At 42.5% G+C, this 22279-nt stretch overlaps 1 protein-coding gene across 5 annotated transcripts in view; it reads left to right on the top strand.

Moving 5' to 3' along the window:
• The window catches only part of pkn1b (protein kinase N1b), a 45174-nt gene extending 24109 nt beyond the window's left edge, over positions 1–21065 (top strand). For 4 of the 5 annotated variants that reach the window (XM_026165779.1, XM_026165780.1, XM_026165777.1 and 1 more), the window contains 21 exons: positions 3959–4259; positions 5292–5437; positions 5545–5665; positions 7451–7596; positions 8373–8586; positions 8689–8883; positions 9036–9145; positions 10183–10326; positions 10506–10581; positions 12301–12430; positions 13607–13697; positions 15703–15794; positions 16199–16271; positions 17459–17550; positions 17691–17867; positions 18302–18364; positions 18465–18541; positions 18651–18793; positions 20170–20277; positions 20447–20527; positions 20609–21065. In XM_026165779.1, the coding sequence (XP_026021564.1) occupies positions 3959–4259; positions 5292–5437; positions 5545–5665; positions 7451–7596; positions 8373–8586; positions 8689–8883; positions 9036–9145; positions 10183–10326; positions 10506–10581; positions 12301–12430; positions 13607–13697; positions 15703–15794; positions 16199–16271; positions 17459–17550; positions 17691–17867; positions 18302–18364; positions 18465–18541; positions 18651–18793; positions 20170–20277; positions 20447–20527; positions 20609–20812 (2784 nt within the window). In that variant the 3' untranslated portion in view covers positions 20813–21065. Of the gene's footprint in view, positions 1–15; positions 67–3958; positions 4260–5291; positions 5438–5544; positions 5666–7450; positions 7597–8372; positions 8587–8688; positions 8884–9035; positions 9146–10182; positions 10327–10505; positions 10582–12300; positions 12431–13606; positions 13698–15702; positions 15795–16198; positions 16272–17458; positions 17551–17690; positions 17868–18301; positions 18365–18464; positions 18542–18650; positions 18794–20169; positions 20278–20446; positions 20528–20608 lie in introns of those variants that run through there. The other variant, XM_026165778.1, reaches the window with a different exon arrangement.
• The last annotated feature ends 1214 nt before the right edge of the window (positions 21066–22279 follow it).

Here is a 22279-nt window from a genome sequence, read left to right as displayed (position 1 = left end):
GTTCATGGTTGCTCCGCTTTCTTTTCTGCCATGAATGGCCGCTGCTGGCGCGCTCATGCTGTTCAGGTCTGCCACATCATCAGCGATGTTAATAATATACAGCAGTATGCATCCATCGTACATGCCTACTTCTGTATACGTGTATAAAAATAGTGCGTCTGTTGTTCTTCTAGACCAAGCAAGATAACGTAGTTGACCTTTTTCAACAACAAGTGAGACACGCTCAGTTTGATTGCTTCAGAGCTGTGCAGTGACGTAACATTGCATTAAATCTGCAGTTAAAATCCCACAAGCCCTCGGCCTGTGCCATGTGGTTTGGTTGTCGTGCATTGTGTTGCCGATGGATTATGGCCTAATGAGAACAGTGCTGTAGCCGTAGCCTGTGTGTGGCTGGATGGACACGGAGACCTAAGCGGCTGTAATCAGATCTGCTAAGCTGGATAGCTGGCTGCACAGTGCAGGGAAAGGCCCTGAGCAGCTCGTCTTTTAACTCCAGCACAGTGGAGCTGAGAGCCCTCAGATGTTACAACAGTTTTTAAAGAATTCACTTAGTTTTATCTCGGTTTTGCTGTTTAAAAATGTTTTGTTTCATTTTTAGTGTCATCAGGTTTTATTTGGTTTTATGGGCTGCATCTATAAAGGGTAAGATAATGATGGTTATCTCATGATGGTTGCATTGACAAATTTGACCAAATTGCCAAAGACGTTTCCTGTAGTTTGAGTTTGCTGGAGATTATCTGACGTTCAGGAGCGGAGCCACACCACAAAACGCTTCACTTCCTGTTGTATGCCTTTAAATGCTTACTTTCCGCTTTCTTCATGTTGGCAGAAGAGGGTTCAGTTAGTATCTCTGAACTTTTTTCCAGCCAACTTCTCCTATTTTTAAAGTCTACTGTGGATGCATCAGTGCCCATTCCCATCTGCTGCCATAAAGGTTTAGCTCCACGGATTCACAGGTTCCTTCTGTCTACCTTCCATGCTCAGCCGTTGGTACACATAGAAGTTCTTCCCCATCAAATGACTCTCGCCTGCTGTCTCCAGTTAACTTCCAGTCGCCTGTTCATCATCATCATACTGAGTTCGAAATATGAGAGAAATCAACCGGCTTAAATCAGTTTAAAGGCAGAGGTCAAACTCTTCTTTGGAGCCGCGTTGATGAAGGTGTAGCCTGTAACAACTGATACAGCTGTTGTTAACAACTTTTAAATTAATCCATGCACATAATTTAAAAGAGCAGGTTAATCATGCTTTCCCTTATTTTCTGTCAAGCGTATATGTTTTTTAAATGAACAATGCCTATGTTAAGCTCCCATGTTAAAATGTCCAACTTCAGTAATGAAATAAGCATTTTTATAGGTTTACTTTGGTGGAAGAAATAGAAATGCCTGCTAGAAATTCTTTTAAATCTGTATAGCCAGTTAGCTGCAAATTATTATTATTAATGGTAACTCATACATTACAGCCACCTTGTTAAATTAAGGCTGTCTGTTAACATTACAGATGTGCAGGCCTGATAATATTTGTTGCCTAGCTCTTAGCTAGCTTTTCATTTTAGCCATAGCCACTAGGTTAATCGTAACTTAGCGGCTAACGTGGTACCGGGTATTTGCTAAGAGTTAAAAAGCTAATGAGAACATTTGTGGCAGCCAGGTAAACGTTTATGATAACTGTTTAATATTTCTGGGTTGTTTAAAAGTTGTTTTAAACAACTTAAGCTTTAGCTTTATTGACCTCCTCATAGAGTGTTGTTCTGTGCTGTGAACATCTACTACAGCTATGTGTTCAGCTGCTAGCTAGGGTTAGGGCTGTGTGCCTGTCTGTCTGCAGGGTTTTTTAGTAAAACTCAGTGTCACCCATAGCTGTTGTTGCCTTTCGGAACAGCTTTAACAAAATTATGTTAAAAATAGTAGAGATTTCTCACGTGACATCATGCACACGAGTTGCTTACCATACTGGACATGATATTTTGAGGTAAAAATATGTATTTCTTAACTGATTGGCGAATGTGTCCTTGAGGCTGCTAGTTATCACTAGATGAAATTGGTCACAAAGAGGGTCCTCCACCAAAAGCATCCTTATGATTGCCTTGGTCAGTATCAGATTGGCATGGTTGCCAGCAGTTTGGATAGAAGTTGTCAACATGACTGCAAATACTTGCTGAGAGAAACTGAGAGAAACACAGTTACTTGAGAAACTGTGACACAAACCAGAAATGGAGAATATTTGTCTTCTAAGTAACAATTGTGCAGCCAGTACTGGAAGGTGCATCTTTTACTGTGCCAGCAAACATTTTCCGTTTCCGTTTTGTGTCACACTTTTCACAGTTTCACTACTGCTTGGAGAATAGCTGGTAAGTGCTTGTAGAAAAGTTAGTGTGTTCAAACTGTGAGTGACCACAGCAGTCTGCTACCGATCAAAGCAATCACAGCTGGTTGGAGATACACAGTTTTCCCTAGTTACCAGTGGTTGTCAGGAGGTCACTGACTGCTCTCTATATCTGTTTTCCTGAGGCTTTAGCAAAGGATTTCCCATCAAGGTCCTGCAAACACTCAGCAACTGGTTGTTGGAATATTCATTTTCCCCTTACGACTGGTTGCCAAATGGTTACTGACTGGTCTCAAGGTCTTTATCACGTGACCCTACATTGCCATCATGGTTGTCAAACATCCAGAATGGCAGAAGAGTTAATGTCAGATGGCTAGCAATCACATATCTGCAAAACGTCAGTCTAAATTCCTGCGTGGTTAATTGTACAGTCCATTCAAGAAGTTTTTAGTTTGATTTTGTGAGTGAAACTGTTACTTTGTACTATTCCTAGCTAATATTAGCAGGTATCTGATTGTGTATTGCTCACGCATAATCTATGGATGCAGTTTGGTAACCAAGCTTGTTAGCATTAGCTGCTAATGTAACGTGTAACACAGGAGGGTCCAACTCCAGTCCTCAAGTGCCGATGTCCTGCAGGTTTTAGATGTGTCCTTGATCCAACACAGCTGATTTAAATGGCTAAACTACCTCTTCAACATGTCTTGAAGTTCTGCAAAGGCCTGGTAATGAACTAATCATTTGAGTCAGGTGTGTTGACCCAAGGTGATATCTAAAACCTGCAGGACACCAGCCCTTGAGGCCTGGAGTTGGACACCCCTGATCTTCCTCCTTTCTTTTACATCTTATTGTATTCTCTTCTGATCAACACAGTCCGTCCACCTTTTGTTCAGACTTTCTGTTTGAAACACACAGAAAGTTGGCTTGCAGAAAAAAGCTTGTTTCTGACATAGGATTAACTGCTGGGCTGCACCAAGGTCCAGTATAAGAAAAATAAGGATGATTATTAACTGTTAATCATGTAAAACTGTTTTATTAGCGACCAAGAAAAAAAAAATGATGCTGGAAATAAGCTCAAATTAAACTCTTGTGCATCTGGTGATATTCTGTTTTCTCCTCTACTAAATATTGCATCTCATGTATGCTTACTATTATGTTTGCTTACTAGTGACCAATCCAGAAGGAGACCCTGATTGATTTTAGTTTGCATTGTTGCTGTTCTAATCTTCTGTAATCTGGTTAGTGTTGATCAGCAGGAGAGCTGATGTGAGCACTCAGCTCTTTACACACTTAAGTGCTGCCTCTGCTTTGATGCTGCTTCACCACGTCAGCTTGGCAGGTGTCAAATGTTGATGATTCTCTCACAGACGTACAGTTTTTCTCTCCTTTTATCCTGCAGTGCTTCATTTTGTCAAATATGTGCAGGGTGACTGTTTCCAGCTTTTACTGTCATAACCTCAGCTTTGCTCCGTCACCCTGCAAATCAGTTTCTTAGGTCAAACTGAATAATCCTTCTCATAAACAGCAACCTAAATATAGAACCTTTTTTTCATGTTCTTGTGGGAAATCACCTTCCCCTTCTCTTTAGGCTCTTTAACAATAACAACCATCTCCTTTTTTTTCCCTTTTTCAGAGTGACACAGACAGGCTGTCAGTGCTCCAGCAGCTCGGTCTGGACCAAAACTCAGACTTTTCAGACTCCAGTGTGCAGCAGCGGCTGGATGAGCACCGCGAGAAGATCCGCAGAGAGATCCGCAAGGAGCTGAAGATCAAGGAGGGTGCAGAGAATCTGCGCAGGGCCACTACCGACAAGAGGAATGCCCAGCAGGTGGACTCACAGCTCCGCAGCTCCAAGCGGAAGCTTGAGTCACTCCAGGCTCAGCTCCAAGAGCTGGATGCTCACATTGTGGTCAAAGGCCATGAAGAAAACAAAGGTACAGTGCTTTACTGTATCTGATTTGGAGCATACATCACATGTTGCCTGTGCTGCTGGAGGCCTTTTTGTGTTTCCTCCTTTTAGATAACACTGAGATGTTAATAAGGCACGCTGGAGCTTTGAGTTAAATGCTTTAACATACCAACATGCTCATAGTATCAGTGCTAATGTTTAGCAGGTAAATTGTTTGGCACCAGGGGTTCCATTCCTGTTTTATCAAATCAGCACCTTTCCATACTCATATTTCCACATGGTGCCTAACGATTATAAAACAGTTGTGAAACTAAACTAAGAAATGAACAACACCTTAATCGAGCTCCAGAACTGTAGTTATGATGTGATGATAACATAAGCCTGAGTAATGCACCGTTTCAGCTATAAGGTGCATTACTCAGCTTTAGGTTTTTTTTCCTAAAAAAAAGCCAGGAATTAAAAAAAAGTCTGTTAGCTTTAGCTGATTCCTGCTACTAGATTTATGCTTCATAAAACATTGGAAGGAGCCAGGAAAGGTGGTTCGGGCATCTGACAAGGATGCCTACTGGGCGCCTCCTGGGTGAGGTGTATGTCCCACCTGGAGGAGGCCCCGGGGGAGACCCAGGACACGCTGGAGGGATTATATCTCTCTGCTGGCCTGGGAACACCTTGGTGTTATCCCCGGACAAGCTAGAGGAGTAGACCGGGAGAGGAAGGTCTGGGCTTGTCTGCTTAGGCTGCTGTCCCCACGACCCGGCCCCGGATAAGCGGAAGAAGATGGATGGATGGAAAATACCGATCTGAAAGTGTCTTTATATATAAACTTTACTCACTTGTAACTGAAACCTGATGCCTCCTTAGGCAGGAAATATGTAAAAACATATAAATGTCTTGTGTGTTGGCCTTTTATGGAGTAAAACAAGTAAAAAACAAACAACCAAAAGAAAACCTACACACAGTTTTTAGCTTCATGTCCGACCATTTGACAAAAGTGATGTTTGAAAGACTGCATCAGAAGCAACCTGACCTCCTAAGCCGACTCTCTTTCTGTTACCAGATTCAAATAAGTCTCCAGGACCCGTCAACCAGACGTCCACCAATCAGCACCGCATAGCTGCTTTGGAGCGGCAGCTGAACATTGAGCTGAAAGTCAAACAGGGAGCAGAGAACATGATTCCAATATATTCCAGTGGCGGTACCAAGGTAACTGAACTAGCACAACCACCAGTAAAAAGTCTTACTCACTATGTTTACTGTCACCTGCACCTTCCGGTGTTCAACCTGTGACATGATCTCTTGTCACTTTTCAGGACAAGAAGCTTCTCCAGACTGCTCAGCAGATGCTGCAGGACAGCAAGACAAAGATCGACATCATCCGCATGCAGATCCGAAAGGCCATGCAGGCAACGGAGCAGTCTGAGGACAACCAAAGTACCTATCGTGCTTTTGTCTCATCTTTCAGTTCCTCCTTTACTCCACCTGTCAGTCTTTCAGCTTATAAACACTGCATATTTTATGATGCGGGCGGATCAATTCTTGGTTCAGAACTTCACAGCGTATAGTCTTCCAGTCAAAAACACACACTCATACGCGCACACACACAAGCGCAGTGTCCATTACAGCCCCCTCACTCTCTCAGGTTAGAGTCTTATTGATGTTCCTGCATCCCCTTGATGTTGCCCAACAACTAAAAGCCATGGCTCATTTAACAGAGGTTAGAGAGCAGGCCGGGCAGATGCGGGGAGCCAGGAAGGGAGTGAGCCTGAAAGGACTGAGTCAGAGATGACAACAGAGCGAAGCGCTGGGAAGGAAGGAGTGAGAGATGAAAGAGAATAAGCAGGCAGGATAAAACAAAGCTCAGATCAGCAGCGACGCTAGATAGGACACCAAGCTCGCTGACTTAAAGACACACACTTCGATTGGGGAGATGTTTTTTGTTTTGGTCTGTGCCACTTTTCTTCCAGCGTGTTGCTTCTTCAGCTTTTTTTAAAACTGCCAAGTTTGCCATTTTTATGTTAACGCGGATCACATGACTGTTGGTGCATAAATGCAGTCACTCTTGAGGGTATTACCCAACTTTCCAGTTCCTCTCAGCTCCGTGGAAGTCTTTGCATTTAAGCTTTAATGTTTATTTTACACGCTCACTCACAAGGACCTGCGCACAATGTACCCAGCGTGTCAGACGAGCTAGCTGACACGGTGGAGCGTTTACTGGCGCCAGAAATGAGTCAGATGTTTCTCCACAAGTCGGCAGCGACCTCAACCAGAGATAAAAGAGGCTTTAAATGAGGCAGACAAAAACACAATGTCAAATGAGTACTACGATACTACAGAACCTTTCTCTTGGAAAAACTTTCTGTACCGCTGTGACACATGAGACAAAATTATCAAATGTTACGTGTCTGTGGGGGGTATCTGCAATCTCATGAGCCTTTCACCTCAGATATTTCCACAGTAGTTTTGTGGGATTAAGGTCAGGACTTTAAGCAAACTTTAGTAGAGCAACTTGTGTGTTTAGAGATTGTTGTCTTACTGGCTGAGAAATCCATTTTGCTCTCATTCATCCACACAGCATTGTTTAAACAGCCTTCATCTAAATGAGCTGCAGATCAAATGATCTAAAGATCATTTAGCCTTCATTCAAGCAAGCTAGCATGGTTCCTTAATGAGAGTAGTGCTTTGTGCTTGCAGACCTGCAATGCACGCTGTTCGTGTTCAGTGATGATGATGGTGGCCTCATAAACGTGACAGATGTCTTTTATCCTCTTGGAAGCTACCCAGGCCTTAACACTCCTGGCTAATTAGCTAATCATTGCTAACTGACCGGTTTGCAGATTGTGGAGAGTTACAGTGCTCTTACACACATTCTTACATCTGACTGGTGAGGATCAAATTCGTGAGATATGCTTCTGTAACTGTCTCCAGCTTGATGAGGATCAACAGCCTGTTCTTTAAAACCCCACCACAGAGGTTTAAGCCTGGGGTGACCAAGTGTAAAACATCTTTTGTTTGTTTTATGTCTTTAATTAGATTTCTCCTGCAAATTTTGGTTTGTGTGGAACTCTCACAGTGTTTAAGGTTATATTTATGAGCAAATGGAAACAAAGGGTCCAGTGCATCGTTGGAAAAAAGCCTCGTTACACTTTCTGTTTCTATGTCATATTTAGTCATTTTTGCCCTTTGTTCATGTTGTGTGCTGTTCACACCTTGTCCCAGGTAAGCCGGACCTGTGTGGGGCGGAGCTGCGTGTGGAGGAGCTGTGGCATCACTACCGTGTGGAGCACGCCATGGCTGAGGGAGCCAAGAACATGATGCGACTGCTGGGTGCGGGAAAGGTCCAAGATAAGAAGGCCATTGCTGAGGTCAGAGAGGAGATGGTTGAACTTTATCTGGGTCAGAGATCTACAGTCCTGGCAGTATCATCTGTTTTAAACCCTAAAAAGTTGCATTTGCGTCTCTCCTTTGGGTAGATGGAATAGAAAATGCTGAGTTCTGTGCTGTATGTTGTTACCGTTAAACAGATCCAGCTAGCTGCTTCTCACAATTACCAGTCTCATATGTTAGTCCAACAATGCTAACCAATTACTAGCTGTACCTTTGTGGTGATATCAGTCACGTATCTCTTTGAAAGAAAGTGAAAGAGTCATAACATTTGTTCCTAAATACTGAGCCAATCCTTAAAGTGTCAGTGTTTCTTTGGAAAAGGCAGAAGCAAAAACCTGTACTTTTATTGGTGCAGACACATCCACATAATCCAGAGTAGTCATTTCAAAGAGATTTGGTTACATTTTCTAATTCTGACTTTTTTTTCCTTTAAGCATTGCTAAATAATGTCAGTTTAGCCTCCTCATTTTGCAAGAAAAATAGGAAGTGGATGCAGCAGTTTATTGAAGCATCCAGTGAAACCATTTCTTATGAGGCTTCAGTGAACAGTTGACGGTTCAGCCAAAAGCCCATTTGACCCACAGAACTGTTAATCTCTCAGGTCCTGGTTCAGGTCTTTGCTGGATTTTTCCGGTTTTTTAAGGACAAGACTTTCACCATTTACAAGAAAGACGTTAGCACAGGACAGTATGTTAAAAAGAATCTGAAATCTGTCTCCAGTCTCACAGCTTTGTATTCTTTCTGCGCTCCGCAGGCTCAGTGTGGTTTGAGCGGCTCGTCCCAGCGTCTGGACCTGCTCCGATGCTCTCTGGAACAAAGACTGCTGGAGCTGCCTGAGGATCATCCCAAAGCCTGCCTCATCAAAGAGGAGCTAGTGCTGGCCTCCTCCTCAGCTTTCAGCTCCCGTCACAGCACCCCATATGTCCATAACCAGTACAGCACCCTGATCAAACCATCACCCCTTACAGGTAGACAGAATAAATAGGAGAATAAAACAGCTTTCAGCATATTCAGTCAGAGTTTATTATTCAAAAACGTAAGGTTAATTCCTCTTTGCCTTTTCTTTCCAGGCAGTCTTCAGGTTCGTCTTCTGGGCTGTGTGGGACTGCTGGAGGTCGTCCCAGGGAGAAATAGAGGGACCCCTGTCGTTCTGCCTTCTTACTCCACACCAGATGGACGCTCCTCATTCAAACTGAGCGGCCTCTACAGCCGGAGCACCAGCAGCATGAGCCTCAAGATCCCCAGTAAGAACGAGGACCTCTCCTGTAAGTGTTCCTGGTCTTTTTTTCCCATTGAATTAAGCTCTAGATGACTGTAGTAACTAAAACAAATTGACACTTGAGGCTTATAATTTAATAAAATGCAGCCCCCGGTTGGCAGTCGACATTTTTACTTAGTGTTTGTGTATCTTTAACAGCGGAAGTGAGTGCCGTGCTGAAGCTGGAGAACACAGTGGTGGGTCAGACAGCTTGGAGAACAGTTGGAGAGCAGGCCTGGGACCAGACCTTCACTTTAGAGCTGGAAAGAGTACGACAAAGCACACTCTCAATCTGTTACACTGTCACAGAAATACTGTGGTTCTGGCCTAAGCTGTCAAGCAGTGCTTTCCATGGGCTTTTACATTAGCTACAGTGCATTTGATGGGTTGTTACCCAGAAAAATACCTTCATTTTAAAGTAGAGCAGAGATTTTGTTTTGTTTCTTTTCACTTGGATTTGTTTCCAATTCCTTACTTGGTTTAAATTCACACATTTCCCCTTCAGTATCATCTTCTAGCGCAGCGGTCCCCAACCCCCGGGCCTCGGACCGGTACCGATCCGTGAGTCGTTTGGTACCGGGCCGCAACAGTTGAGGCTCAGGTGTGAAATGTATGGTGTTCAGGGTTTTTATCAGTTTTCAGCGTTATTTTGTTATCGTTTTTATCGTTTACTTGGTTTTCCTGGGTCTTTTCACTTGTGTTATAAATAAATCTTCTTTTTTTCGGTACCGGTACTAGTTTTATTTTGTTGTATTTATCCGCGACACCTTAAAGGCCGGTCCGTGAAAACATTGTCGGGCATAAACCGGTCCGTGGCGCAAAAAAGGTTGGGGGCCGCTGTTCTAGCGCACTACTGGAAGATTTCCAGCACAGCTGCTATATATAAATCTCTCCCTGGAAGTCTTGCCCTCTTCGTCCTTGTGCCTCTGTAACGCCCACTGGATCTCCTCCAGTGTGTCAAAATTATGATCATTCAACCAGATTTACATTCTGGTGGGGAGGAGGGAGTTGTCCAAGTCACAGAAAGGCAAATCTGGCGAGCAGAGGGGCGTTAGGAAGATAGTGAAGAAGATTGTGTTGTTCTGCATTGACAGCCTGAATCTGGGAGCAAATTCACAGTGCACAACCACGATGAAGAAACTGCCTGTTAAATGTTTACACTGTCACTGAGCTGCAAATGTCGTTCCTATAGCGATAACCAAGCATGAGCTTAGATCCTGTTTCTCACGGTTTCCCTGAAGCAGAACTGCGGACTTGTTTTTTTTTAATGTATCGAAGCAATCGAATGTTCGTGTTTTGTGATTAGTCCAGGGAGATGGAGATTGCTGTGTACTGGAGAGATTATCGCTCCCTGTGTGCTCTGAAGTACCTGAAGCTGGAGGATTTCCTGGACAACCAAAGACACCAAGTCCAGCTGGAACTGGAGCCACAGGGGCTGCTGCTGGCTGAGGTACTGGGCAGACACATGCGTGAACATTACAGCTCCCTTTTAGTCTCATCAGAACCTCCTCATCATTCATATTTGCCTGCAAACACTAAAACACAAAAGTACCTAAAAAACACAGTCGCTGTGTTTTTTTTACCTCAGGCGCAGACTAGAGTTGTAACGTGTAACTGTGCATGTTTCAGGTGACCTTCTTCAATCCAGTCATAGAGAGAGGCCGAAGACTCCAGAGGCAGAAGAAAGTCTTTTCTAAGCAGCACGGTATGCTCCAGTGTTCACACACAACCTTTTTATATCCACGTTTGGACTTTAAAATCTTTTTCCCAGCTTGATCAAACGTGTACGTGCTCTGCAGCGCCATCTACTTGTGGAAAAAGAGACTTGAATCCACCAGTGAACAAAAGAATGAGAAGCGTGTGTGTGTTAAGTCACCTCCGCTGGCTTTATCGGTCTGTGACTGCGATCTGTCATTCAGACATGGACCCGTTTTGCATGATTGCTCCTCACGGCTTCATTCAGACGTACTCAGAACACACTGATGGAAAGTACACCAAGTGATGCATAATGCACGAGGTCAGAGTTTTCTTAACTGCAGCTGTTTTTTGGAGCTGCCTTAATAATTAGAGAGGTTATAGGGATACATCCATAACTGTCTTGGCAAAATAAAAAAGGTTAGAGATCATCTTTGTGAAGTAAAGATCTTGGTGTCATTTGCTGTTAGACATTGTCAGCAAGTCGGGGATAATTAATTTTTGGTAATTAATAATGTTTTTCTGCGTTGCATGCAAATGTGTGCAGCCCTTTCACTCTGGAGAAGATAATGAGAGGTTTCTGTCATCTGATGCTGCAGAATTGTAATAAAAGCACAACAAAAAGCTTCCTGAAGCAGCTCCTATTAGTGTTAACTGGGATTATTGCCAGCACTGGTGAGCAGTGGTGAAGATTTTATGCTTCAAAATTTGACATGAGCATGAGAGGAGGTTTTGGAGAGGTCTGTATGTACCTCCAACAAAAACTTTAAACTGTCTGTTTTGCTCTCTCTGAATTTTTTTTTTTTAGTTCAAAAGCCTTTTTGAACACAAAGAGGAAAACTTTGAGCATGTTGTCAGATTAGTCGGAGGCTTAAAGTGAGTGTGTCACATGGCAGGTTTTTCCCCTGTTTAAAAAGTTATTGTTAGCTAAGCTGACAACTCAGCATGTCGGAGAGACAAGTGCACAACTGTAATTTCCCCTCAGTGACTCTGAGTGACTTTCTCACTTGTGCCATGTTGAAAGTGATCATTACTGCATGTTGTTAGGTCTGAGCGGGTTGCACATTCACACATTCAGATGTCGTTGGGTTAAAAGGAAAAAGGATGCATGTCTTAAAAAATTATTTGGTATGGCTTAGTGGGTAAAGTGGATCGGCCACTATTTGCAAGGTGAGCAACTCTAGCTCCTTTGTGTCCCTGTGGTCGCAGCAAAGTCTTTCCTGAGCCTGGTTCAGCTGGAGGTTTCTTCCTGTTAAAAGGGAGTTTTCCTTCGTTTGGGCTTTCTTGGGGTTTTCTCTTTATCATTGTTGGGTCTTTACTTTACACTACAAAGCACCTTCAGGTGGTTGTTGTTGTGATTTGGTGCTGTATAAATAAACTGAATTGCTGAATGATACATACATCAGTTATTCTAAATTAAGATATTATTTTACTCGCTTCAAGCCTGCTGCATGTGAAGTTTTGTTTATAAAACCACAGGAGTTGAAATAATATCATCTGTTTAATTTACGAGACGCACATTCTAAAGATAAGGTAAGATAAACCTCTTTTAGTCCCACATGTGGGATCTTTTTTTTTTTATCACAGCAGAAAGTACAAGTTAAAAGCAGTAAAAAATTAAGAAAAAAAAACTCACATGAAAAAGTCACATGCAATAGGGTCACGTCATTTGACAGCTGAGCTGAAGCTGAAGAGTTTCTTTTTCACATTTGGCAATGTGTACGTTTAGGTAAAGCTTTCCTGCGGGCCCGTCAGATGAACGTGGACATCGCTACCTGGGTCCGCCTGCTGAGGAACGTCATCCCGAGCGGAAGCAGCGCGCCCAGTTTCACAAGCAGCCCGCTCACAACCAGTGCAGGGTACGTAACTAATGTGTCTGCAGGTGGACTGAAATGCATATGGTATGCCTTAATGCATTTCAGTTATTAATTTAGGATATGTTTATTTTAAGTCGTGGTCATTGATCAGTGTAGAGCTGATTAAAGGAATCAATATCTGACCACTTTGGATCAGTTGCTAATGGGTGGTGGATCTTATGTAGCTTTAAAGAAATTTTTAATGTCTGCCATTATTTATATTTTTATATTGTCATTATTATTATTGTTATTATTGCATCATTTAGACAGCGTGAGTTACACCTGAGCGGGTATTCTTGAAGTTGAGTTTATTGTTGGCGGTGTATTCATTTTCATTTTTTACCAGAAAGTAAATACCGTATTTTTCGGATTATAAGGCGCACTGTCGATGAACGGGTCTGTTTTCATACATAAGGCACACCGGATTATAAGGTGCATTAAGCAAAACAAAACAGTCAGATAAGTCAAACTTTACTCAACTCTTCTTCTTGCTTCCTCCACTTCCGTACCATTGACTCATTAATGTTGAATTTTCTCGCAGCTGCTCTATTCCCATGTTGTTGCAGTATTGTGGATGGATTATCTCAGTTGTTCTCCTGACTGAAGTTTGGTCCGTTTACAGCATCCTGCTATGCGATTGCATTTGTCCCTAACCATCGGGAAACCTCACATGAGCTTTCATTGAGTGGAAAAAAGTTAGCGTTCATCTGTTTTCATGGCTGCCTGGATGTTAAACTTAATTGTTACACCTGGTAAAGCAGCAACGCTGATGATTTTATTAAAGATGAAAGAATTTAGACAGTTTTTAACTCTCAGTGATGCCGCAGTGTTCATTTGACTTTGGGACCTGAAACGGATGGAGTTTTGGACCCAGATTACTCCGCGAGGCTCCTGACTACGGTGGCCGTAATGCTCCGACAATCCATCAAGCGGTGCAGCTTCATAGCTTACCAAAGTCCTGCTAAAACATTTTTTGACAGATTTTTGAGCGCCGTGTACCACATAAAATCGGTCCGACGTCAGTAAGCGCAACCAGAATTCATACATAAGGCACACTGTCGATTTTTGTGAAAGTTAAAGAATTTTAAGTGCGGTTATAGTGCAGAAAATACGGTAATGCTTTTATTTGTGCCTCCACAAAGTTTGATTTCTTTTTTCTTTATTTTGTGCACTCTGCAGGGAAATCTCAGTGGAGAAGCTAAACCTGGAAACTGACCATCTGGTAAAACCTGAAGTCAAGACAGATGTAGTGGACTCACCTGCTCCCGTGGTGAGTGAGATGCAGAGATTCTCTTGGGGGAAAAGATGGGCATCTTTATACTATCACGTTACCATTTTCCTGTTTTCCTACCTGCAGCCTCTGTCTTGAAAACAGTGCTCCCTGTCATACAGGCTGCCTTCCTGTGGGCTGCAGTGAAATCTAAGACCGGCCTAGCCGGGGCCTGAGCGGAGACAGAAACAGAAAGAATGAATAATTAGCCAAATGGAGAACTGAAATCTCAGGGAGACAGCTTTAATGAGACATAATTGGATGGAGGGGAGCTTTAATTTGATCAAGTCCAAATCTGTGTGATTTTCCCAGTGTGAAGAACACAGTCTGCAGAGGGTGATAGTGTGGGAGTGAAGAATAGAGAGGTGGAAAATAGAGGAGCTGTGACAGCGAAGCAAAGAACCAACTGAGCCTGAAAATTAAACTTATTTCATTTTCACTTACTTATGAAAGGGAAACAGTTATTATTAAAAACAATGCAGTTTAGTAAGAATACAAGGAAAAGAATTTTCAGGAACTGCTTTAAAGATTATGACGATTATCAAAAATACACAGTTTATTCTGGTTTAAATCCAGAGACATTAAATCATTTAATTTATTTAAAATTGCATCACATAAGTGAATAGGCTAATGTCAAACATAAGGCCCGGGGGACAGAATTGGACCAGCAAAGATTCTAATCCGGCCCACTGGAAAGATTTGGAAAAAGTAAAGGAGTGCATAGATTTTGAACTTTTAACTATATATTTATAGTTTGCAGCTTTTTCTACTGATTAAGATCTCCTCCACGACCATTCATGAAATACCAAAGTAAATAAGGAGTAGATTAAAAATTAAATGACAAAAACTTTCCTCTTTTTCCAGTATCTGCTGTATCTACTGTAGAAATGTTCTACTGTAGAAAAAAGGGACATTATTAAAAATACAAGACTGTCTGGGCAACGAGCTACCAGACCTTTTTCTGTTATTTTAGCATGTGAAAGAAATTTAATTTAATTTATACAGCGCTAAATTACAACATCAGTCATCCTGAGGCGCTTTATCTTGTAGGCTAGACCCTACAATAATACATAGAGAGAAAAACCCAACAATCATATGGCCCCCTATGAGCAAGCACTTTGGTGACAGTGGGAAGGAAAAGAAGAAACCTCCGGCAGAACCAGGATCACGGAGGGGAGGGACGGCTGCTGGGAACGGTTGGGGTGAGAGAAGGAAAACAGGATAAAGACATGCTGTGGAAGAGAGACAGAGGTTAATAAGAAGTATGATTCAGTGCAGAGAGGTCTATTAACACATAGTGAGTGAGAAAGGTGACTGAAGAAGAAATACTCAATGCATCATGGGAACACCCTTCCTGTTCTTCCTGTTAAAAGGGATTTTTCCTTCCCACTGTCACCAAGTGCTTGCTCATAGGGTGTCGTCTGAGTTTTCTCTGTCTTATTGTAGGGTCTTTACTAAAGCACCATGATCCCTTAAAATAATATTACATTATTACAGGAACTAAACAAGGAGACAAAATATCATCTGGTGATTTCATTCCTTGCATTCTAAATGTAATATTCCAAATTATACACTTTATGCAACATGGCTTGTCAGTACACTGTATACCAGCAGAGCTAGTGTGACTTTAAATATAAGAGGCCAGGGAGGAAGACAGACAGATTTAGACAAGCAGAGAGAGACCCAGAGGGGCCCGTGGCAGATGGTGTGTTCAGCGGGGTTGAAGTATTATGAGATTAATTACTCTGATGTTTTTAGACAACTAATTAGCAGTGAGAGGGGAGCGAGGAAGACAGGGGAGAGGGGAGGAGCGAGGCTGTCGGCCAACAGGGGGATCTGACCATCCGGCTCGATGAGCATCACTGACTGATTGTCTGCTTCTACAGATGTTCTCCATCATGTTGCCCTCTTTTTGCTGTATTCCCTTATTGGTATTATCTCCCCCCTGTGTCTCTTGTCATTCAGTATGCTGGTGTTTCACATTTCCCCTCCCCTGTTATCACAGGAACAGACGCCGGTCATTGAGCCTCCGTCCAAACCAGAAGTCCCTGTTCAGGAGACGCCAATCAGATCACAATCCCACAACTCTTTAAGCAGGTGCAGAAATAGACAAAGATCCTTATCTCTCTCTGTCTCACACACACACACACACACACACACACACACACACACACACACACACACACACACACACACACTTGAACCCACACCTGAGCATGTCTTTTGCAATATTGCCAGCACAGCATGACACCAGGAAGACACCCCCTCACACAATATGGCCATATTTCGTAACCTCTTTTTTTTAACACCTGATTTTAACGCTGAGTCATCATTAATATGGATTACTGCATATGTCACCCCAGAATAAGACATGCTTTACTGTGTTAGACGCTAAAACGCAGAACAAAAAAGCGAGTTTCTGGTGTATGTAACAGATTTTGTTGAACATTATGAAAGACATTTATTGCATTTGCTGTATAATAGTAATTTCCCTCTCTCAGGCCCAGCAAAGGACCTCTTTCCCTGCAGGACTTCAAGCTGATCGCTGTTCTCGGCAGGGGCCACTTCGGGAAGGTACTGTGTTTCATTTTCAAAATGATAAAATACACATCTGTTGTGTAAATAAGTATTTTAATATTAGCAGCCTGTCAGTAAACACAAGCTCCATGCAGCTCCATGGAGCATTTTAGCCTGTTTTAGCTCTGTGGGCCTCATTCAAGTGGGCATGTGAAATAACTGTTTGATTGATGAAACGTGCACACTGAACAGTTTTATTCTTTCCATCATACATTTGGTATTAGATCTCGGTATTACACCCCCTATGAGCTTTGAATTCTAGGCTTTTTCACAGAATCCAACCGACTTGTGAGTGGCAGATCATATCTACTAATCTTAACCAGTATATCAGCTGATCTTAGCTATATACATCTATTTATCTGTATCTATAATAACTAAGATCTGTTGATGTAAATAGCTGAGAACGTTTTCATTTATTACAGCAGATAAATGAACATTTAAAAATGATAGAAGAGATGGGGGGAAGCACCCTTTAACCGTTTTACGAGTGTTGACTTTGCATTATTTGTCCACCAGGGGGCACTTTGTAACTTCCTTATTGGCAACAGGTGTTTGGAGCCACAAACAAAATTACCTGCTAATCTGAGCTGAGTCGGGGAGAATATAAACTAGTAAATAAATAACTACCCATAAGAATTGTCAGTGAAATCTGTTTATGTTTCATGTGTCTGTAAGATAAAACATTTTGGCATTTCCTCAGCCAGCCTGGACATAGTTCAAGGCCGTTCCAAATTTAGTTGCAGAGTACAAAGATATTCTTGTCAGAAAATACTGATAAAGCTCAAATTTGTCCATTCATACTGTCGAAAGAAGCCCAAGGAACACATAAAGAGCTGCGATCAACCAAATAAACCACCACCACCAAAGCGCTATACAAATACAGGCTATTTTAACATACTTCCCTAAATACTCACACTTACTGCAAAAATACCTCCCGGATAAATGCAGGGTTGCTCCAAGTTCATATTTATTGAAAAGAAAAATGCTTTAGGTTTCAGGCTGAGGCAGGTTGGGTAGGAGGGAGAGTACTGAGTTCTTTATTAGATATGCTTTTTGATCACAAAGACAAAATTACAGAATTACACCTGCCTTCTGTTACTTTTTTCCAGTTCATTTCCATTAGCAGAGAGTTACTCAACAAAATCTCTGAAGTGATTAACGAAAGCTTTTGTTGGACTCTTCAGGTGCTGCTATCGGAGTACAAAAAAACAGGCAGCCAGTACGCCATCAAAGCCCTGAAGAAAGGAGACATCGTCGCGCGTGATGAAGTGGAGAGGTAGCTGTGCTTTACCACCTTAACCACATCTCTGCTGCACGACAAGAGCTCATTCACCTCATAATTACACAATGATTGTCTCATGTGCATCCCCCTTCCTTCCCCGTCCCTCCCCCTTTCCTCTGTCTGTCCGTCTCCAGTCTGATGTGTGAGAAGCGGATCTTTGAGATCGTCAACGGCTCCCACCATCCCTTCCTGGTCAACCTGTTTGCATGCTTCCAGACGCCAGAACATGTGTGTTTTGTCATGGAGTACACGGCAGGAGGAGACCTCATGATGCACATACATGCAGACGTCTTTTCTGAGCAACGTGCTGTGTGAGTTCTGCTTTGTCGTGCATGTATACCTACACATATCTACAGGAGCTGCTCGGCCATGGAAACCATGCCATGAAGCTCCCAGCACACAGTTTTGCCGCTGATGTTAATGTGTACGGAAGTTTGAAGCAGTTTTTGAGTCAACAGAGCGTCTGTCACTTTCACGCACTGCAACTTTGTGTAGTAGGCTCCTTTGTGGCTGAGCTTCTGTGGGTCGTAAAAGCTTCCACTCTACAATAACACGGTTAATTGTGGGATATGTAGGCGGGAAGAAATTTGACAAACCGAAGCTTGAATTCAGCGAGCTCTTTAGTGTGACTCATTGTTTCATGAATGGCTCGGTGCGCAGACTTTATACACCTGGAGGAATGGGACTGAAGTCATGCTTCACACTTTTCTTCTGCGTCTCTTGCTTTCTGTCGTCTGTACAACAGGTTCTACTCTGCCTGTGTGGTCTTGGGTCTTCAGTTTCTTCATGACCACAAGATTGTGTATCGGTGAGTGTTTGTATCGCCTCCGTCTTTGCATTCCACACGTAACGCGTTTCCTTTCTCTTTGAAGTAGTCGACATAAATCTGATTCCTTTTCTTCCATCAGGGATCTTAAACTGGACAACCTGCTGCTGGACACTGAGGGTTATGTTAAAATAGCTGACTTTGGGCTTTGTAAAGAAGGTGAGTGTTCATCATATGCTGATCACACTGATCCTCTGTTCCCTTCTGTTTGGTTAAATCTGACTCAACCCTCACACGTTGGTCACCCTTTGTTTCTTTCTTTTCTGAGGCATGGGTTATGGAGACAGGACCAGCACATTCTGTGGGACTCCTGAGTTTTTGGCCCCAGAGGTGCTCACAGACACATCGTACACCAGGGCAGTCGACTGGTGGGGCCTCGGGGTGCTCGTGTATGAGATGCTGGTGGGAGAGGTGAGAACTAGTCAGTCACCACATTCACACAGAGGCCATTTTCTCCTGACGTTGCTCTCACCCATGTGATTGTTGTTAGGGTAGAAAGGGTAAATGATCCTTGTAGCGCTGACCCAAGCTCAGACGCAGAGGATCAGATGATCCCCGATTCCCAGAGTTACATAACTTGCTACCTTCTGAGCTTCCCACTGAGCATGACAGGAGTGGGGAAAAGGTTGTGTAAATGTCATGAATACCCATCTTTCTTCGAGCTTCTTATCTCCTGCCTGGATGTCAAATAAAATGACAAAAAATGAAACACTAACACTGAAGATGCCATCTTTAGGTTTCATAAAAAGTCATGACAGGGGCATGTTTACTGTTTCTAACACTTTAAAACGTTTGATAGCAGATGAAGCTGTTAGCTTAAGGCTTGAAAGCAGAATATTTTCTCTTTCGTGCTTGATGTGGGACTTATACATCATATCTCCAAACGTTGATTCTGTTCATCGGGACGTAGCACTTTCAGTGGGAAAAACGTTTCGTCACTCATCCACGTGATTTCCTCAGTCTCAGTCTTCAGTCTCTTGAACAGAATCAACTTTTGGAGGTTTACTTACCTGGATGATTGGGCATCAAGACTTTTTATGTCATAGTGCAGCAGAGGTAGTCAGTGGGTGTTTAGGCATCCAAACTCTTTAGTGCTGTAACATGGTCTGGTTATTGTCTTACTTAAATAAGGATGGTGGCTAAGCTGCTTCAGGTGTATTGTTATGCATTAGAAAAATGTTCTACGTCCAGGTAATCACATGATAGGGTGGGGTTACAGTGAGTTCACCCCAAACCTTGGCTGATTGTGACCTACATCCATTTTCACACCTTGGCTCATGGGGTTAGGTAGAGGATCATTAGGGGGTCCTTTCTCCCTCTCGGGGGGGACACTCCCACAGGGCTTAAATCTGTGACTCTCCACCATTTGACCCTAGAACTGAAGAAGCTTCTCGGATGAGAGGTGAAACGTCTTTAAGTTGCTTGAAGACGTTTCACCTCTCATCCGCTTAGAAAGAAAAGTCCAGATGCTTTTCTTTCTAAGCTCCTTAAAAGAGCAGCTGAAATATATAAACTCCATGTTTATTTATCATAATAATGAATCATTAATTTAATTTACACCCGTCATGTAAATTTCATTTGACCAGGTTCCATTAAATGTAACATTTTTATTGTACTCGTGTACCAATATTCTATGAAAAATTTACATATAATCAAATTACTTAAAGTCAGCATTTTGTCATTAGTTACAGTGTAATACCACTGTAACTAATGATGAGTATGCTACAGAATGTAGTTGAATAAAACGTTATATTTTACAGATGTGTAATGTATAATGTTTGTTTCAGTCTCCTTTCCCAGGTGATGATGAAGAGGAGGTTTTTGACAGCATAGTGAACGATGAAGTACGCTACCCGCGCTTCCTCACCACTGAGGCCATCGGCATCATGAGACGGGTCAGACGATGCTTTCTTAAAGTTATTTTGGGCTTTTGTGTATTTCTAATAATAATAATAATAATAATGGATTGCATTTATATAGCGCTTTCTTTTTTATTTTTAGGAAGGTTTTGATATGTCTTCACGTTTTTTTGTGCTCATAAGTGACATTTTTGTTTTTTTCTAGCTGTTGAGAAGAAATCCCGAAAGACGTCTCGGTTCTGGAGAAAAGGATGCCGAAGAGGTCAAAAAGCAGCCTTTTTTCAGGGTGAGCATTTTTTCTTTCATATTTTTTTTTTCCTTGGCGAGAACGTTGATTGACAGCTACCTAAACCTAAATCCCATTCAGGTAATGGACTGGGAGGCACTCCTGCAGAGAAAAGTCCCGCCCCCGTTCGTTCCCAACATAGTGGGGAAAGAAGACGTCAGCAACTTCGACGAGGAGTTCACCAACGAGGCTCCCGCTCTCACGCCACCCCGCGAGCGCCGAGCCCTCTCCCGTAGGGAGCAAGATTACTTTAAGGATTTTGACTACGTCTCTGACCTCTGCTAGGCTCCGCGGTCAGAGGTCAAAGGGTTATTAGCTCCCCACTGCCAGCCACAGACTCTGAGAGGAGACTGAGAAGTGAAAGGCTGCTGTAAAAGCACAGAGGAACTTGATGTTGATGAGAAGCGAGGAGCACTCTCTTCTCCGCGTGCTCACGGTGAGACGAAGCACTGGCCGGGCCGAGCGTCAATGATTGCGCGTTCCAAACACAGGCAGTAACAAACAGACTGTCTTGAGGGTGGGGGGGGGGGGAGGTCACGAGAAGAACTGAAGATAATCCAGGTTATCAGATCCTGCTGTTTGTTTGAAACGCTCACAGAGCCTCAAAATCACAAAGAGTGAAAAAAATGTGATGATTCTGACAGGAAGCGCTCTTTTTTTCCTGCATTTGCTACACTCTGTCGTCCCTTTATCTCTGCTGTCTGTTGCTGCTACAGTGTGTGTTTAGCCATGTGCACTGTCCTCTGCCTCAGTCATGAATGTATCCACGTGATCCGCAATCATGCACCACCCGTACATTACCACCCGGGGGAGCCAGAGGAAAGAGGGGCTCTCTTCTTTTGATTAAGCCAAAGAAAGGCAGGAGCAAGTGGACGGTCTTGCTCAGTCGTCTTTGTGTTGCGTTCCCACCGACTTTTGGTACAACACAGATTTTTGACTCCAATCGTTTTTCAGAGACAGGAAGCTTTTACAATTTTTGTGATTTTAAAGTTTTGTTTTACCCCCATCTGTGTTTCTTCCTCTGTCATTTGCTGGTGAAATGTGTTGACTCAGTAAAAATGTGAACCCAAACTTTGGAAAATTTGGTGATTTAATGCCCCCCCCCCCCAACAACACACACGTCTGCTGTATATTCTTACATCAGCAAATTGTTCGCACACGCATGTGAGCGATAAAGGAAACCTATCGGTCCGGATAGAAGAAATGATTTGAACTCCAGGTTCCTCAAAGAAAATGTTTCTTTACGATAGGTTTGTGGTTTTATATTAAACTAAAAATAAACTCAAAAAGAGGTGTGAAGAATTTGTTTTGTTTACTTAAAGAAAAACGAAAAAATAGACAAAAACCTGAAAAAATGTTTTGAGCCTACAGAATTAAGATAAACTTGGAATAATCAGAAAGTGTGTTTGATTTTAATTCTATATCAGCTTAGTGATGTTTGTCAACAAGCCTCAGGAAGCTTCAGTACAAACAGTTTGTTAGGCTAAAAGTGTTTGGTGTTTATCGTAATACCCGAAAACCCCCGTACTGTAATAAATAAAAGGACTAAAAGTGGCATTAAAATGAATAAAAACCAAATGGAAATGTTTTAAACAATAAGTAAAATGAAATAAAAATGAAAACTAACAATGTAGCTGAAAGACCAGTCCAAAGAGTTTTGACTGAGCGATGGCGCAGATGTATCCGGAGTTTCTGTGATTGCTTTAATTGAAAGGTGATTTGCAGGAGAGCAGCACACAGATGTGCGTGTAA

This window comes from Astatotilapia calliptera, chromosome 4 (assembly GCF_900246225.1).
Source record: "Astatotilapia calliptera chromosome 4, fAstCal1.2, whole genome shotgun sequence".
Taxonomy (NCBI): domain Eukaryota; kingdom Metazoa; phylum Chordata; class Actinopteri; order Cichliformes; family Cichlidae; genus Astatotilapia; species Astatotilapia calliptera.
The sequence above is the reverse complement of the archived record's forward strand: the minus strand, read 5'-3'. Positions and strand labels throughout refer to the sequence as shown.